This window comes from Danio rerio, chromosome 13 (genome assembly GCF_049306965.1).
Source record: "Danio rerio strain Tuebingen ecotype United States chromosome 13, GRCz12tu, whole genome shotgun sequence".
Lineage (NCBI taxonomy): Eukaryota > Metazoa > Chordata > Actinopteri > Cypriniformes > Danionidae > Danio > Danio rerio.
Window position 1 is genome coordinate 41,336,601 of NC_133188.1, and position 20,313 is coordinate 41,356,913.

The window sequence follows — 20,313 nt, forward strand, 5'->3', positions numbered from 1 at the left end:
ACTAGGAATAATAAACGGCAGAAAACGGTCAAACTACTTGCTCTACAAACAAATGTTTGCATGACTATACAGACCAAGTAGTATAATATAACAAGAAAATATCAAATTGCAACATCAAGCAGCGAAATGAGCAGTTTTTAATGTCTAAAAATGAATGGAAGTGAATGAGACCGGAAGTCTTGAGCCAAAAAGATTTAAATGGCAGCGCCCGCTCGTCGGCGGAGAATAAGGTCAATACACCCCTTCAAATGTAGATTTTTCTGGACCACACTCGAAATCAAGGGGTAAGAAAAATTTCCCAGAATACACTAACCACACCTGCTCCCGGAAGTAAGGAGATCCACAAATTAGTATTCTTTTGTCATTATTACGAATTTTTACAATAGACAACGCTAATAATATATTTATAACTGCGTTCATGTTTTACCATCATGCTTTAAAAAAACAAAAAATAAAAAAAGAAAAAGAAAAAAACGCTAAAATAAAAACTGCTCAATTTCGCGATCTATAATCCCTAATAATAGCTTCTGTACAGCAGTCCCACAACTTCATGCACTCAATGACACTTGAATACCCTGTCAGTAATGTTTAGTGGCTGTCAATGGGGTTTTTACAGTGTCTGCTATACTGTTAATGTTGTTTTTGGAGTGTTTACATTGATGACTATGGCCACTGTGTTAAATGCACAGTATTACGATCTTATTGCCACATTAGATCGTTATGATGACATATTATATGCATTCAGTGATTTCTTGGAGATAAATACCAAAAAACAAAACTACTGGAATCGCTACAGCAGTCACGATCGTCTGATCCCATATGAAGCAAGAGATGGCGATGTCATATGATGACTGTAGTCAAGCTAGGTTAATTAGAAAATTCATTGGACAACATTGGTTTGTTCCATAGACAATCAGGAAACAAAATATTGGGGGGTTAAAAATAAAATATTTTTTATTTAGCCAAACTAAATGAACTAAGACTTTCCCAAGAAGAAATGATAGTAAATACTGATTTACAAAAACCAACTAAATACATTCGACAAGGCAGTATGATGGCAACAATCTTTTTTTCCCCTCTTTTTACATTATTGATATTTACAAGACTTTGCAAAGGTCGGCAAGGGTTAAATAAATGAAAGACCCTTCAAATTATGTGTTCTTGTCCTATTGATATCTTATATATTTTGGCGGAATTAAATAGGGTAAGCCCATATTCCTGTATAAAGTTTCACAATTGAAATGGCTCATCTGTCAGTGGGTAAAAAGGCTGGTGCGTCTCTGATGTATTGTTGATCCTCCATTACCAGCAGAGCCTGGTGGCAGCTGGGTGTACTGCAGCCACAGTGGTAAATGGCAGCAGTCAGAGTAGATTAATTAATTCAGATCTTTTGTACATTTAGATAAATATCGATTCTTGGCGCCAGAGCATATTGATCTATTTGTCCCACCCATAATCTATAACCAAACTCGCCAACAAACTAAAGCAAAAACGAAAGTTAGTAATTTCATGCACTCTTGGGGGCCCCCCTGGTGGCCATGGGGCCCTAAGCAGACGCTTAGCTCGCTTATGCCTTGGACCGGCTCTGTTTACAGAAACATAATAATCAACAAATAAAGCATTGTTTTCAAGCAGTATTTTGCACAACACCAAATGAATGCCACAGAATAGCTTAACGATGTCCATAATTTGTAATAGACTATGTTTGTCCCATTTATCTATCTCCATATAGACAGCTTTTCTGGAGTAGTCAATTTGCTTAGTTGCTCAGTTTTTACAGTTTTGTGTTTGTGATAAAGAGCAGGTTTGAGTCTGGTGAAGAACAGTTCTACAAACATATAAAAGCCACAAAAGATCAAGGTATAACTATGTGATCACATTGCACAAATCTCTTGTACTTGCTTGTGAAAACACTATTAGTTAGGTTTAGTGAAGTGTTTAGGTCAATGGTTCACTGTATGACTAGAAGGACGTGTATCTGAAATATACGATAAAACCAACTGATTTTTAAATTAGCAAAAATGTACACAGCACCCTCTAGTGGATCTGGTATTTTAAACGCACAACTAAATGTATCCAGAGCAACATTTTGCGTTTCAAAATTTACATTTGCATTACTTGTATTACATTATAGACGTGGACAAGGACTGAAAATTAAATATACACCAAAACCAAGAGTTTTTTTAAATCAGCAAAAATGTACACACCCTCTAGTGGATTTGTCATCTTAAACACACAACTAAATGTACCCATCTAAACATATTTTACGTTTCACATTTCACATTCGTATTTCTTATAGATGTGCCCAAGAAGGAGAGAATCATTTGTCCAACAAAACCTACAGATTTTCAAATTAGCAAAAATTTACACAGCACCCTCTAGTGGATTTGCTATCTTAATCATGCAACTAAATATATCCAGCTAAACATTTTACGTTTTGCAATTCACATTTGTATTTCTTATAGATTTTCAAATTAGTAAAAATGTCTACATGCAACTTGCAACTAAATTTACCCAGAGCAACATTTTACGTTTTGCATTTTGCATTCATATTTTTTTAAAGACGTGTACAAGAACAACCGAAAATAAAATACACAACAAAACCTGCAGTTTTTCAAATCAGCAAAAATGTACACAGCACCCTCTAGTGGATCTGGCATTATAAACGCATAACTAAATGTATCCAGAGCAACATGTGCATTTCAAAATTCACATTTGCATTTCTTGTAGACGTGTACAAGGACTGAAAATGAAAGATCCAAGATAACCTACAAATTTTCAAATTAGCAAAAATGTACACAACCTTTAGTGGATCTGGCATTTTAACATGCAACTAAATATAATCAGAACAACATTTTACGTTTCGCATTTCATATTCATATTTTTTATAGACGTGTACAAGAACGACCGAAAATTAAACAAAACAAAATCTACAGTTTTTCAAATTAGCAAAAATGTACACACCCTCAAGTGGATCTGACATTTTAAACGTGCAACAAAATATCCAAAATACAAAGTACCCAGAGCAACACTTTATGTTTCCTATATTTTACGGACGTGTACAAGAAGGACAGAAAATGAAATCTAAAACAAAACCCTACATGTTTTCCGATTATCAACAAAGTGCACAGCGCCCTCTAGTGTATCTGACATTCTAAACACGCAACTAAATATACCCAGAGCAACATTTCAAGTTTCGCATTTCACATTCCTATTTCTTACAGACGAGTACAAGAAAGATGTATATCTGAAATGTACACCTAAATATTTTCAGATTAGCAAAAATGTACACAGCACCCTCTTGTGGATCTGTAAGTTTAAACGAACTAAATGTACCCAGAGCAACATATTTTACATTTCGTATTCGTATTTCCAATGAGCCTGGGCTTTACAATACATTCTGCAGTGTGTCTGTTTTTGTGTTCCTCACTCCCCATACAGGAAAGAAATGACAATAAACTAAATCTGACAGGACGTCCGACTGGGATCATTCCAGCACAAAACACCAGTGGCGGCACAACCCATCCCTCTGTATTTGACTGTTAACGCTGCTGAGAGTTGAACACAAATCAAACCATTTTTAGGACAAAAGGAACAGACAGCCATTTGTGGCAGTGCTGAACGTCAAAAAGTAGATCCTGTCAATAGCGGGTGTAGTGATACGCAGCTCAAACCACAGAAAATAAGTGTGTCAGAGACTCTGTATTCTTGTTTGATTCCGCATTCTGTCCTAACCGTTTTACATGACAGTTCCCTGTTTGCTGAATGAAATGTGGAGGCCATGTCTCACAGACTCACTGTCACTGTTAAACCTTGAACTTTGATTTCATTACAGCCCGGGGACTCTTTGGACACGGGTCTCTCCATTTGACATAAAGTGCATATTCATTCTGATTTCTGATTCTGTGAGTGAATGCAGCATGCTTTATGGGCTCAAAACTGTTTGTATTTCTGCATATCTACATTCTGTTTATTGGTTTTCATATGCTAAGTAACTTACAGCCGCAGATTTTTGAGTAGATTTGCATTTCCTGAAGGAAAAAGCAGAGCTGGAAGTGCAAGGAGAGAGGAGTGTGTAAGAAAGGTTTAGTGATTGTTATGGCTCTCACGTTTCTGCAAATGGAAATCTACATAAGAGGTTATGGTTAAATAGAAGATGCAATAAACAGGAAAACCTTTCCACCAACAGGAACTCAAATGTCATCATTGCTGCAACATAATCTATGGTGAACGTAAAAAAACAACAACAATAAGAACATTAACTTAACATTAGCCATGATAAATGACACGTCACATTATAATAACAAGCCATGGTCGACCCGAGCTCAAACAAACCTTGTTGCTGTCTTGATGAACAGCCACAAAGCCAAGAAGAACAAAATCTGCCTTGTCCTGTTTTTGTTGTGCAGTTTCACTTTCTCCATAGAGCTCGCCGCATGGCTATTTTTGAAATAACGAACATCTTGAGCTGATTATAATAACGTGCATCGTAATTGTTGAAGTGCTTCTGACATCTGTTCCTTTCAGAAATGGACAAACACAAGAGTGACGTGCGAAAAAATAAAGGAGAAGCCGGAAAAATAAGGAGCAAATGATTCTTTTAGCAACCTAAAACATGAACAAACTGCCATGTTTAACTATTATCATCACCTTTTGGACTATTATGAACTAAGAATGACTTTCTAACAAGAGGTTACATGTGCTGGTGAAGATTGAAGATGCAGATGAAAGGTTTGGATTGACTGTAGGCCAGGGATGTCCAAACTTGGTCCTGGAGGGTCGGTGTCCTGCAGATTTTAACTCCAACTTGCCTTGACACACCTATGAGGATGTTTCTAGAAAACCTAGTAAGAGCTTTATTAGCTAGCCCAGGTGTGTCTAATTGGAGTTGGAACTAAACTTTGCAGGACACTGGCCCTCCAGGACTGAGTTTGGAGATGCCTGCTGTAGGCTATATGTTGCAAGTTGTTTTTAAACCTAAATAAGGACTAAATGTTTTCTGTGTGTAGTTTTTCTGTAATTGGTAACATATCGGAGACTGTGAGGGTCTGTATGTGTTCATATATGTTGCATTTATTTATTTATTTCATGTAATTGCAGACATTGCAGTAGGCTATTTTGCATTAATCACTACCACTGGTACCCTTTTGGCAGTGGAAACGCAAGCCTGATAAGCACGTACCATACCATACTGTACCACTCAGTGAAAAAGGGCCATTAGTAAAAAAATCTACTCGAAAATATTAAAATAAAAAATAAAAATAAAATACTCAGAATTTGTTTCTAGGCCAAACATCTAAAATTACTCAAATCAATAAGCATTTTCTAGACAAGTAAAGAAAATGGTCTTGTTTTTGCCAATGTGGTTAGCAAAATTTTCTTGCTACTGCTCACCCCATTTGCAGACCATGTTGACTGTTTCAGTAAAAACCCATCTAATTTTGACATATCATTTCTAAAAACAAGACAGGACTAGTCAAGAAAATGCTTCTTGATTTAAGAATCTTTAGATATTTGGACTAGAACCAAGACAAAAACTCTAACTGTGTGTTCACACTAAATGTAGCAAGAGCATTGAAGTAGCCGGAAGTAAGCAGCGAGGAGTTGCACGGTTTATCTTCACCAGTGTGGCCATCAGGGAAAGTTGAAATCAAGTCAACATTATGATACTGAGCTATGAGGTTTGGCAGCAAGCAATGGTAAAGTCTAGACATTCAAATGATTGTATCTTAGCCAAACTTTGTTGTATCCTAAAAAATGAAATTTTTTCAAGCTTTTAAAAAAGTTTACTTATGATTGGTTTTGAGGTCCATGCTCGCAAATTACTATTATCATTAAATCATTAATGATATTAATTATTATTAATATTAATAAGACTGCTGCTCCATTTGATTAAATTCATTTTAAAATAATTTACTTAAGATTTTACCAGTACTGTAAGAAACTTTTTAAGTGTCTGATGTTTTTTTTTCTTCACATTAACACTTTTTTTTTGAAAACTTCGAACATTTGGTAGTGCATTTCAAGCCTTGCTTATGGCTGGGTACAAAAAAACTAACATTGAAATCATGTTATCTTATTTAATTAGCTTTTTTATAGTTAAAGAAAAATCATTTTGGTGTTTAATACTTGGGCTTTAATACTTTAGTTGGGCTCTATTTTAACAATCTAGGTGCAAAGTCAAAAGCGCAAAAGCATACATAGTGTGTTCGAATCCACTATAGCTATTTTAAGGATGGAAAAATACGCTCTGTGCCCCAGCACATGGTCTAACAGGGTTAAGCTTATTCTCTTAATGAGTTATGGGGTGTGTTTTGAGCATAGCGTGCAATAAACCAATCAGAGTCTCATCTCCCATTCCCTTTAAGAGTCAGTTGCATCACACCATGGTGCATTTGCTATTTACATGACAGACTTTGTAAGTAGAAAAACTGAATGATTCACTAGCGAGAAAACAGATAAACAAACAATCTGCACAAGGATAAAGACTGAGCCTCCTCCATTTGACATCTTTACTTTCTCTTTACTTTACTTTTACTTTTTAATAATTTATTTTCATGGAGTAAGGAAATGGTTGTACACACTCCACTGAAGACATCCATCAGCCTACATATTTAATATAGTTTAAGTGCAAAGATTTGTTTCAAAACTATTTCGAAATTTAGTTATAATTTCCCGAAAATGAATAAATCAACAAAAATAACGAAGTGGGATCAATATCCAAACACACGTGCTATTCTTATGCCCCATATGGAGATGTATACATCTTAAAAACTCGAAAGATAGACAAATCTAAACTTGTTTTTATAAAACAAATATAAAAATGCTATTAATATAATAAATACTGCTAAAAATAAAGCAAATTGTCATGAATGAACTGAAAAAAGGCATGAAGGCATAAAGAAGGCATGAAGGCAGAAGTTTTTGTTTATATGTAGAAAATAATACTTTTTGTAACATTTTAATCTTAAAAAATTTTCATAAGTAGAGATATTTGTGTATTTTGTATTGTACATGCTCTGTGCTGGACTTTGGACCAACTTTTAGTCAATGGCGTGGTCTATTTCAGCTCTTCAAAATAGCAATGCACCAATAATGCGTCTTAACACACCACTGTTTTACACCAGCAGGCCCATGAGTCCACAAAGTGGCGCAAATGGATTTGCTATTTAAACAACGTCAAAATGATGATTGCGCTGGTCTGAAAATAGCAACAAATCATGCCAAAGATGTCTTGCGCCTTATAGCCCATTTTGTGAAAGTTTTGTTACCATTCTGGTGACATACATAATATGCACCAATAACTGATAGCTCAAAAGATGTACTGATAATCTTGATTGGACACACTAAAAAAAAAAAAAAAAAAAAACATGCTCACATTAATGTTGATCTGGCATCTGTGCCCGGTCCATCCAACCTCACACTGACAGCTGAATGCATCAATTTCGTCCAGGCAACTGCAATGAAAAAAGAGAGCGTTTATGTGCTCTGACATGTGCAAATTTTGCATTCATTATTTATGATTTATGAGAGATGATTTTACATGTCGATGAAGCTGCAGCCTCAGCCACGTTTACCTGCGAAGTGATTTCTGACAGAGGCTTTACAGTAAAACAGCAGGACTAATAAAACAACAAGCTTATAAAAGGGATTTTCATTAGTGAGGTTCTTGTAAATAAAATACGGTCAAATCATATTACAAATGCTGGAAAGTCACATGCACGACACTGCAACTTTCACACTCCTGCTGTCTTGATGAAGTCACATTGATTGGTAATTAATGCGCAAGAGCTACATTTACTAGGTTGTGATTAAACAGCTCATTTGCTGTTTTAACAGCTAATGCCAGGTGACATCCCATATCTTTTATCCACCCTAAAAACTCGTAAGCAGTATAATGGCATTATAAAATTTAAAGATGCATCTTTTTATAAACCTATGCATGTTTATCCGCATGAACTGTGTTCCCTATTTCATTTCCAGATTTTACAGGGCTCAATAATATGGATGGCAAATGGCCAGAGGGAGAGAGGCAACAAGGCAGCTTTGGTTGTGTTTGAGGTGCAAAACATGGCTGCAGCTTCTGCTGATTTAAATGTTATATCTTTTGCTGTTTTAAAATTATTTAAATGGCATATAAAAATATATAAAAATTTGAAATTGATGTTATCATTGTAGAACCGTTTTTCTACCAAAATGAATAAATATTAATAATAATAATAATAATAATAATAATAATAATAATAATAATAATAATAATAATAATAATAATATAACATATAAATTATAGGTGGGCATAGAATCATTTTTTAAATCTATATTAATCTAGATTATTCTCTAAATTAATCTAGATTAAAATGGATCATTTGAATTCTGCCAAAGGCATTCAGAATGTGCGTGCTACCCAAATAATAAGTCTTTGAGAACGGGTTTCTCAAGCCAGGTGGAGCATTAGACCAGGGACTCATCCAAAATGCATCACAAACTGCTTAAGAAACTGTTCTACTATGATAATAACTGTTTATTCAGTAAAAACATGAATTTTAAACTGTAGGCCTATATAAGCTCAAAACAGCATTTTTTTTCTATTTGGCGTGCATTATTAAATAAAACTGCAGAACTGCATTTAACGTCAGACATCCTACTGATTTGACTCAAAAGTGCACTTTTTGGTCAGATGGCTCCATCCACACTAAAATATCAAAGTGAAAGTCATCATAGCTTGCGTAGAATAATACCAGCTCCCAATCAAACTTTGAGAATAGATTAACGGCAATATTTTTCACATTAACCCAGATAACGGCCCACCACTAATATATATATATATATATATATATATATATATATATATATATATATATAATATAAAAGGATCGAGAGAAATTATTTGATTGGAATGAGCTCAGATATTTTTAGTTCAGTATAGAGTAAGAGTATTGCAGGATGAGGGGGTAACGTAATTAAAGGCTCGTCTCCCCATCTCAGTTTAAACCCAGGGAACAGTCAAAATGATAAGATTCCCTTGAACGTAGGGCTTGCTGTCATTTTGACTTGTGAAGAAGGGAACTTAGTTAAAAGGCACCAGACCCAGAAGAGCCTTACAGACCAGAGTCATGCAGTGGGAGTTAGGGCGTACTATCACTATGCTATCCGAACCGTGCCCAGGCCCATTTCCTAGATCGTTTGAGAAGTGCGAGTGCTCTGAATCGGGCTCAGGCACGGTTCACTTGGCCGGCCCTGGCCCGGTTGGAAGAAGTGTGCAGAGTAATGTGAATGCAAGCTGTCGGGGGAGACGGGAATGGGGACAAGCATGCTTTGGCCAGGTTCAAGGCAACTGTACATGGTGTAAGTATGCCCTTAGTCTCTGACAGCCTGTAACAAACCTCAGAGTGCTGTGATAAACAGGGTTAAAGGCTGAAGACATTTGGTTGAAGCATTCATATATAAAACATCACCAAAGTCAAGTAATGGTAAAAATGTTGCAGACAACAAGTGTTTACGAGCTTGAAGAGAAAAGCAAAATGTATTTCAATAGGAAAACCCGACTTAACTCTCAATTTTCAAACCAAATTTGCCATGTGTGCTTTGATGGAGAGCTCCGAATAGAGTAAAAATATACCTATAGTGCGTGTCTTTGGACTGTGGGGAGCACCCAGAGGCAACCCATGCAAACACAGGAGGAACTACTATAATGTTTTACTAATTTTAATTCATGTGGCTGAAACAGGCTTCCATATTTATATTATACTTTTTTAATATTAAGTATACTTACATTACATAAGACAGAATGGCAAGTTTTGTTTTTGGAACCTAATTAAAAAAAGAAACCTACTTTGCATTTTTCTTATGATATCCATGATCCTGTACCAGGCCTTATCATGAGCTGATGCTGTGGCGGTCATGGAGGAGCTGAGAGCATAAGACTGAATCCTGAAAGACTACAGTGACAAGTCTTTGCATTGATCCCAGACTGCAAATCCCTAGACTGCAACTCCTGCACAGGAAATTTGACCAGAGGACAAATGGTCATGCCCAACTGAGCCTGGTTTCTATCAAGATTTTTTTTTTCCCCTTCACGTTCGTCAAGTGGTGAAGTTTGTTCTTCACCACTGTCGCCAACTGGCTTGCTTGGTTTGGGACTTGTGGAGCTGCGCATCGCTGGATTTGCTCTTCAGTGTTTGGACTTTCAGCAGTGAAATTTAAACAACACCGAACTAAGCTTCAACTCCGAAAACTGGACTGACAGTTTCAGTTCACTAGCATTTCTATGTTAAGCTGTCTGACACAATCTGCATTGTAAAATCGCTATACAAATAAACATAAATTGAATTGAATAACATCTATGTAATAATTGTACCTTGATGTAAGAATCTTCAGATATTTGGTCTGGAAAATAAGACACCCTTTTCAAATGGAAAAAAAAAAAATCACCCAACATTTACTCAATATCAAGTGGTGTTTCTTGTTTATTGTTGTTGTTCTGTTGACCAGAAAAGAAGATAACTTGAAGGACATTGGAAACCGGGACCTTTAGCCTCCGTAGTAGGAAAAAAAATACAACGAAAGTTAATGCTACCAAGTTTCCATCTTCAAAATATCTTAATTTGTGTTTAGTGGATTGTGAGTAAAATTAAAATAATTAAAATTGGGTGGCTGCATTCAAGTTACATTAGTTATTATTATTTTTTAAATTGATAAGTATAAATCTAAATTGCTAGCCAAATCTAGACAATATTAAAAATAGCATTGACATTCAGTCTTGCTATACATACATCTTTGATTACAGTGGCAACACGCAGCCAACAACATATGTGCACTTTTTTAAATAACAAACCCAAGATGCTTTCCAGGTATGTTTCCCAGAGGAAAAATCTGTTCAACTCAACCTGTGTCTATTTAAGGCATTAGCACTTTATGCAAAATCAAATTACTACTGTAACTTGGTTAGATGCTCAAAGTGCAAGAAACAGCTGGTAATGACTAATTATGTTGTGTTTACGGAGTACCAGACTGCCAAACAGCTAATTGAGAGTGAGCTGGCAAGAAGGACCGCGAGCACATTTGGTTTTTTAAAAGACTCACAGGTATACTCTCTCTTTCAGAATGGATGGGATGGCCATTTACAAAGCTCTCAATCACAGAGCTGGAAATACAAGTGGTTACGGCTCAGCAAGGTTAATGTACCTCCCATGAACACAGGGTCCGGATGAGCACTCGTCAGTGTTTCTCTCGCAGTGATCGCCCATGAAACCTCTGGAGCAAACACACTGGTAACCATTAAGGCCGTCGATGCAGCTCCCGTTGTTTCGGCATGGATTAGATTTGCACTCATCAACGTTCAGCTCGCACCATTTACCTTCGGGAAGAACAAAATCAATGGCAGATAAATAAATCACATTTAGAAATGCTTGGATATGGTGATGGATTCATTCATTACATTTATAATGTGTGAATGTCAGATTTCTTTCTTTCTTTTTTGACTTGTTCAGGATTTAAAGTAATCATTTGCAAAAACCAAGCTGAAATGCTAAAAATAAAATATTTCCAATTATTTGTACAATAAATATAAGGCTTTAAAAAGGTTTTAAAAAATCTGTATTAATTTTAAACAACATATTTCCAGTATTTAAACCAATTAGCAGAAATAAAACTTAAAATATGCCAAACCTCAACCCTAAATGTATTTGATGTCCAATTTTATTTACTAGTATTTATTTAATCATGGTAATGCTATTTCCCCCATGTAATTTATTTAGTATTTTACAAGTATTCAAACAGTTTTATAGTTTTGTGTTGCAGATGTGGCCAATCAGACACATAATTATTTTGCCTTATTCAACAAAACCCTGTGTACGTCAAAAAATAAAAAAAATGTAGTGCGAGTAAATGTATCTGTTGTAAATATTACTCAAAGTATGAGTTAAAAGAACTTTCAAAAGTACTCAAAAGTAGCAAGTAGTGAGTTTTATGCTTTAAAAAGCTGATGCATTTACATGTAATTTGTGAATGTGTGTAAATGTAACATTCTGTAGTGCACTTAATTATTGCCCAGCAGGCAAACAATGTCATAAGACGTTAATATTAGGTTAGATTTAGGTTGTGATGTCAGGTGACCAACATTCAATGTCTAGCCAGTGTCTAAGGATAACATTGTTTTGATCTCCTACAACATTGTTCAATGACGTTGATATTTGGTTGATATGTTGGAAAGAGATCAAAATCCAAAATCGAGCCAACATCTTTAACTAACATCATATTGACATCATAAACTGACATTTATTTGTCATATGACAACCAAAATCCAACACTGATAGACGTCATAGTGGTAACATCCACACAACGTCAAGCTGTAACATCATTAGACGTCAGTGTATGGTTGATTTTAGGTTGAAAGTTGGACATTGGCGTCGACCTGATGTTGAGTTCTGACTTCAACTTGATTTTCGTTTTCAAACAAAATGCAACATCCCCATGATGTTGAGGTACAACATCAATCTAACGTCATGTTGATGTCTTGTGCCTGCTGGGTGTATATGGCCATTTCAGCCATCATACAGTAAACATCCGTCATCTTTTTATCAGTGACATGCATCTAAACAGTCTCTGAGTCAATATGTGTAAAGAGTTTCTTAAGGTAGTTCAGTATGACCAGTTGTATTAGGATTCAAAGGTATTCACGACATGAAGGAATGAACTCGAAATGGACACAGAGACATGGTCAAGCTCCTATACAACTTGTTTAACACTTCTGCTTTTTAATGTAAACCTTTATTCCCTCTTTGTGTGTAATAAGGTGTTTTGAAACAAGTCTTTTGCTCATACATTAATATTAGGGTTTTTATCCTCCTGCAATCAATAGCTATGTTTCCATTGAAAATTTGAAATTAACTTTATGTGCCAAACTGGAGTATTGCCTAAAAGATGTGCGGATAAAGCAGCATTTCCATCCAACGAGTCAAAGCAAACAAAATCAGTACTTCCTGATTAATAGGCGGCAAATATCAACATTAAAAGTGGAATTTGCTGCAGTAGTAGAAGTTGTGTGAATATTTTTTTTATTTAATAAATGACTTGTACCACAGATGGCAATCCTCACACGGAGTGGCATTTGAAGACGTGAGACGCAGAGCACAGGATTCTGGAGGTCATTAATTATATAATAACACTAATACTGAAACGGTTCAGGCATTTTAGAATGACCAAAACAACATTTCAGATGTTTTAAAATATGCTCAGCCTGCTGATTTGTCCATTCACATACATTTGTATCATCACATGATCTCTTTTAACAAAATCACATGACCTTTATTTAATGTGCATACCGAAATTTGTTCAGTAAAGGTACTTCCATCACAGTTTATCCTTTCTTATTAAATAAAAAGCTTATATTACTCAGTTATGTGCATATGTTTTTTTTTTTTTTTGCGCATCATGGCCTTTCCATTAACTGTTTTTTATGCGCATATCCAAAATATGCATAAAAATAGGTGGATGGAAACATAGCTAGTGTTTAACTCTACCACAGCTAAACAATATCATAGATAGTTCATGTTTGATGTCCCAGCAAAGCTAATTTGGTGTACTGAACAGTTGTTTAAATGTTATATTAATACATGTGCAACATTTAGCAGTAGTTAAAGTCAACTGTCAATTCCAACAATAGCTTAATTATTCGTTTATTCAGATTTTAAGAGTCAATTCTTTTAAAACCTTCAAATTATTCTTTAATTCACTTTGAGCTAATTTGCTATATTTGTGTGAAATACAGACCATATTTACATTGTTAATAAATATAGACATGACTAAGCAGAACATGACATAAAATCCCTGAACCAAAAGGTTCAATAACAAAAAAAAAATCTATGTTAGTGTAGTCGTGTTTTGCTATTTGATCATGCAACATGCTGTGCACTATTTTCTAAGTTATTATCTAACTTTCTAACTTATTTTTTAACTTTTAGCACCAGAACACAGGTGCTAAAGCTTGATGACAGTAATTGTGAAACAAACATCACTACTTTTTATACACATATACTCTTATTTATTTAACAACATAATTTCCATGCCAATTTACACATAACAAATACACATACCTGTATAACGTTGTATATAATAATATACCTGTACAAACACTTGTAAACTTGTATATTTGCATTCACTAGTTGCTTCTATTTTTAAAATATATTATCTGTTTTTTGTGCCATCTCTGCCATTCTGTTGCACTGTAGAAGCTCAGTCACGAAATTAAATTCCTCGTATGTGTGAACATACCTGGAAATAAAGCTTTTTCTGATTCTGATTCTAATTGGCAAATGATAACAACCAAAAAGTTCATTAACATGAAAAAAATACGGAAAAAACTGTATAAATTCAATTAGTTGAGAAGTAATTCAGCAATAAGTTTGTTTTGTTTGTAAGGTACTGTACAGTAAATTTTTTTCTAACCAAGATTTCTGAATGAATGATGTAAAATCCACAGCAAAAAGGGTTCAGTAAAAAAAAAAATCACTTAGAAAGGTGATAATTTAAAATGGAAAAAAACTGTAATTTAAATATTTCAAGAGGAAGAAATTCTATTTTCTAAAATGCCTGAGTACATGAAATAGACAGTTTTATGTGAAGGACAGACCACTTTAAAATTTTCATTCTCTGATAATTTTCCCACCATTATAATTTGTCTAAATGGAAGTAAATACTAGTGTGTAGAACCAGTAATGATTTCAACTAGAAATAACAGAGATTTGACCTTCAATTTGAAGCATTATACTAATTTGTCAAAACACAAAGTGCAATCCTGTATTTTTATGTGACCAGGTAATATCAAGTGCACTACTTCAAACCTAAATTCATAACCTAGCTGAACAACATCAGATTCCCTCTATAATTAGATAACCAACACAGAATAGGCCATAATATAATTTAAAAAGGTATATTGAGTAAGCTTAATTAAATTTATGCACTATTTACCTTGAGTTGAAACTCTGCCAGAATATAGCACATTTATACATACATATATATATATATATATATATATATATATATATATATATATATATATATATATATATATATATATATATATATATATATATATATATATATATATATATAAAATATAATCCAAAAGTGGATCAAACCAGGTACTAGTAAGGTGTATATAATAGAGTGAATAAAATATTATATATATATATATATATATACATATATATATAATACTTGAATAGTATTTTATTCACTCTATTATATACACCTTACTAGTACCTGGTTTGATCCACTTTTGGATTCAGAACTGCCTTAATCCTTCATAACATAAATTCAACAAGGTACTGGAAATATTCCTCAAAGATTTTGGTCCATATTGACATGATAGCATTATGCAGTTGCTGCATATTTGTTGGCTGCACATCCATGATGTGATTCTCCCGTTCCACCACATCCCAAATGTGCTCTATTGAATTGAGTTCTGGTGACTGTGGAGGCCATTTGAGTACAGTGAACTCATTGTCATGTTCATTAAACCTGTCTGAGATGATTTGTGCTTTATGACATGGTGCGTTACTCTGCTGGAAGTAGCTATCAGAAGATGGTCATACTGTGGTCATAAAGGGATGGACATGGTCAGCAACAATACTCAGCTAGGCTGTGGCATTAAAACAATGCCCAATTGGTATTAATGGGCCCAAAGTGTACCAAGAAAATATCCCCCACACCATCTCTAGGGTTAACAGAGAATGGTCTAAAAATATCCAGTGTAAATATTCAACCACCACCAGCCTGAACTGTAAATGGAAGGCAGGATGGATCCATGCTTTCATGTTGTTGACACCAAATTCTGACCCTATACCATCCAATGTCACAGCAGAAATCCAGACTCATCAGACCAGGCAATGTTTTTCCAATCTTCCATTGTCCAATTATGGTGAGCCTGTGCGAATTTTAGGCTCAGTTTCCTGTTCTTAGCTGACAGGAAGGGCACCATATGTGGTCTTCTGCTGCTGTAGCACATCTGCCTTAAGGTTAGACATGTTGTGTGTTCAGAGATGCTCTTCTGGATACCTTTGTTGTAACTAGTTTTTATTTGAGTTACTGTTGCCTTTCTATCAGCTCAAACCAGTCTGGTGGCCATTCTCTTTTAACCTCTGGCATCAACAAGGCATTTGGGCGCAAAGAACTGCCGCTCACTGGATATTTTCAGACCATTCTTTGTAAACCCTAGAGATGGATGTGTGTGAAAATCCCAGTAGATCATAAGTTTCTAAATTACTCAGACCAGACGGTCTGGAGCAACAACCTTGCCACGTCAAAAGCCACTTTAATCACCTTTCTTCCCCATTCTGATGCTCTATTTGAAATGCAGCAAATCAGCTTGACCATGTCTACATGCCTAAATGCATTAAGTCGCTGGCATGTAATTGGCTGATAAGAATTTTGCCTTAATGAGCAGTTGGATTTGTAATATATATATATATATATATATATATATATATATATATATATATATATATATATATATATATATATATATATATATATATATATATATATATTAACAGCAACATATTGTGCATTCTTATTTTCAGTTAAAGTACACAAAAATTACATAAAATCCACAAAACCTTTTTTTAGTCATAAAGACCATAATATCATTTTAAAAAAGTCTAATGGATTCAATAGATTGTGTGGAAAAAAAATAGAGCACACTTAAATGATTTCCCTTGCATTTGATTTCATCTCAGTGTGAGTAAAAACAGGGTGTTCTACTTTATTAATGTATATTTGTAGTTTTTAAAAATAAAATGCGTAGTCAGAGAGCACATTATTCTCTAACTCAGATTTATGACCAAACTGATTGACGTAAGATCCACTCCAAAAGGATTCAGTAACAAAACACCTTAATAGGTCATAATTTACCTGAGAAAAAGCTGTAAATTCAATAAGTTGAGAAGAGCCAGTAAAATCTAGAGGCGAGTAAGACTCCACAGACACTCAGGGACAGCTTGACAAATGACAGAGATAAAAACGAGAGCCAAAGAGCCGCGATACTAAAGAGCAGACAGCCATTATTCTTCCTCCCTGTAACTACACAAACAAATGGAACCGTTTCTGAAAGCCCCGAGACATCTAAATAAAGAGCAAAAGCGATCTTTTAAACGTTATGAATCATACGCTGCATATTATAGGAATGTAAACTTAATTCACACTCGACTACGCAAATAATTCAGTCACTTCGGGCGAAAGCGACGCCATCAGCTGCAGTTCAGGTCATGCGCTGACAATAAATTAAAGCTGTGTTTCAATTACTCACTCCTCAATACACAGCCAGCGAGAAAACAAACACCTAGCCGTGACGTTTCACACTAAACAAGTTTCCTTCCCGCGGAAGTCTCTAAAAGCCAAAATGCATAAATAAAAGGAGCAAAAGCGTAGCAATGAGGCGCATCATTAACATCTTCTAATTAAAGTTTTTCTCAATTGTTCATTCATGGACCATTGTTAATTCCCTCCATACTGACCTCCTGGTTAAGCTGTAATGAATTTATTTCCCAGTGGATAGTTATTCATAAACACAACTGAGAGTCACCGTATCGACTGGATATGAACTAACAGTAAAAATTAACCCCAAAAAATGATAATGACAATTACACTTCAATTTTTGGATGGATGGATGGATGGATGGATAGATAGATAGATGGAAAAATAAAAGAATAACAGATAGATGGATGGATGGATTTATGGATGAATGGATGGATGGATGGATGGATGGATGGATGGATGGATGGAGAGATAGGTATTGATGAATGAAACATTTAAACAAAAACAAAGATGGATAGATGGACGGATGAACAAAATAAATAACAGAGAGATGGATTAAGAGAAATAGGTATGGATGGATGGAGGAATAGATGGATGAATAGATAAAAAAATAAAAACAGAAATGATGGATGGATGGATGGATATAGATAAATAGGTATGGATTGATGGAAAAAACAAAAGAATAATAGAGATGGATAAATGGATTAATGGATGGATGGATGAGAAAATAAAATAATAATAGAGATGGATGGATGGATGGATGGATGGATGGATGGATAGATGGAAAAAAATAAAAGAATAACAGAGATGGATGGATGGATGGAATTAATAAAGAATAACAGAGATGGATGAATGGATGGATGGATGGATAGATAGACACATGGATGGATGGATTGATGGATGGATGGATAGATGGTCATTTGGATGAATGGATAGATGGATGGAAAAAATAAAAGAATAACAGAGATGAATGGATGAATGGGTATGATTAGTTTGGTGGATGTAAAAAATATATATGTATGGATGATGGGAAGGAATAGGCTGGGATGGATGGATGGATGGATGGATAGAAAAAAAACAGAGATGGATGGATGGAGAGAAATAGGTATGGATGGATGAAAAAAATAAAAGAATAACAGAGATTGACATGGATGGATAGATTGGCAGATGGAAAAATAAAAAAAATAAAAATAGAGATGATGGATGGATGGATGGATGGATGGATGGAGTGATGGATAGAAAAAAACAAAGATGGATGGATGGAGAGAAATAGGTATGGATGGATGGGAAAAAATGAAAGAATAACAGAGATTGATACATGGATGGATAGATTGGCGGATGGAAAAAATAAATAAATAAATAACAGGGGCGGATGGATTGAGAGAAATAGGTATTGATGAATGAAACATTTAAAGAAAAACAAAGATGGATAGATGGACAGATGAAAAAATAAACAACAGAGATATAAATTAAGAGAAATAGGTATGGATGGAAGGATGGATGGAAGGATGGATGGATGGATGGATGGATAGATGGAAAAAACAAAAGAAAGAGATGGATGGATGGATGGATGGATAGATGGAAAAAACAAAAGAAAGAGATGGATGGATGGATGGATGGAGGGAGGGAAAGCATTGGTATTGATGGATTGATGTTAAGCATTTTATGAATCATATTCATTCATTCATTCATTTATTTTTATGAATGTATGCTGAATGACAAAAACCTCTACCAAAATCTTAGCATCAAAGTAAAAAAGTCCTAAATGTACTTTTTTTTCTAGAAAAAAAAAAAGATTTTGAATTCATAAAGTTAAGATTAAGAAATTGACCATTTCTCTAAGTGTTCTGAGAACATGTTATGGAAGGTAGAGCACATTCATTCTCTGATAATTTGCACTCTATTATGAGTTACCTAATGGGAAGCAAAAAGTGTTTTAGAGCCACTATTGGTCCTCTTAGCCAGAAGTAACGGAGATTTGCACTTTATTAGTGCTCAAAATTAAATCTGTAATATGTATTGCTTTGTGACCAGGTAACGTGCTGTGAACTATTGGCTAACCCAGATTTATGACCAAGATGAATAATGTAAAACCCACTACAGAATGGCTTTGTGACAAATGCCCAAACAGGTAATAATCTACCTAGAGGAAAAATATCAATAAATTCAATAAGCTGAGAAGTTATGCACCTCAGGGGTCATTCACATATTGTGTTTGTAACAATGTGGTAAATTCAAGACATGCGTTTCCTTCAAGTTCAGCATGCTCAAGAGCTTGCACTCCCATGGCTTCTGCTGTTGCTAAGCAACCATCAGCTGTGCTCTCTGAGAAACTACCACTGACAAAAACAATGCTATCTCATGGCAATTCCTAACTTTTTAATTAAGTGGCTAATTTGTATGAAATCGTAAGGTTTTATTTGTACAATTTTGTATGATTTGCTTATTCCCAATGATCACCTGCTTTTAAAAATCATACATACAAATCATACACCAATTAGCCACTATAAAACTGACAAAACATAAAACACGTTAGAAAAAAGTAATAATAAACAAATAAAAACATTTCCTCAAGAGATCAGGCTGGACAAACCCTTGCTGCAGCTCTGATACAAGTTTTATTTATTAGAAAAGCACCACAGTGTTTGGATGATCTGTATTTTTCTGAGATGTTAGTCCATGATTACTGAATTGGGTTTTAAGAGCCCCTATTATGGGTTTTTGACCTTCTATGCAGTGTGTAACAGCACTAAGTGAATGAAGACATGCAGCTGAGGTTTAAATCTGAAAGTGCACCATGTTTAAAACTATTGATTCTTTAACAAAATAGTCGACTCAAGTTGAATAAATGAATCGTGTTGGGTTCTGATCTATTGCTTGAACGTGTCAATGTCGATGCGGTACATCACCAAATATGTAGTTCCAGATCTGGTAAAATGTTAATGCGCCTTTCCCTTCAGACACTAGCTAACATTTAACTGAAAAAATACTTTGAAAGCA

At 34.8% G+C, this 20,313-nt stretch overlaps 1 protein-coding gene across 7 annotated transcripts in view; it reads right to left on the reverse strand.

Moving 5' to 3' along the window:
• eys (eyes shut homolog) overlaps window positions 1-20,313 on the reverse strand; it is a 522,196-nt gene that overhangs the window by 192,173 nt on the left and 309,710 nt on the right. For all 7 annotated transcript variants that reach the window (XM_073920212.1, XM_073920209.1, XM_073920210.1 and 4 more), the window contains 2 exons: window positions 11,185-11,356; window positions 7,379-7,457 (listed from right to left, as the gene is read on the reverse strand). In XM_073920212.1, the coding sequence (XP_073776313.1) occupies window positions 7,379-7,457; window positions 11,185-11,246 (141 nt within the window). In that variant the 5' untranslated portion in view covers window positions 11,247-11,356. The remainder of the gene's footprint in view (window positions 1-7,378; window positions 7,458-11,184; window positions 11,357-20,313) is intronic.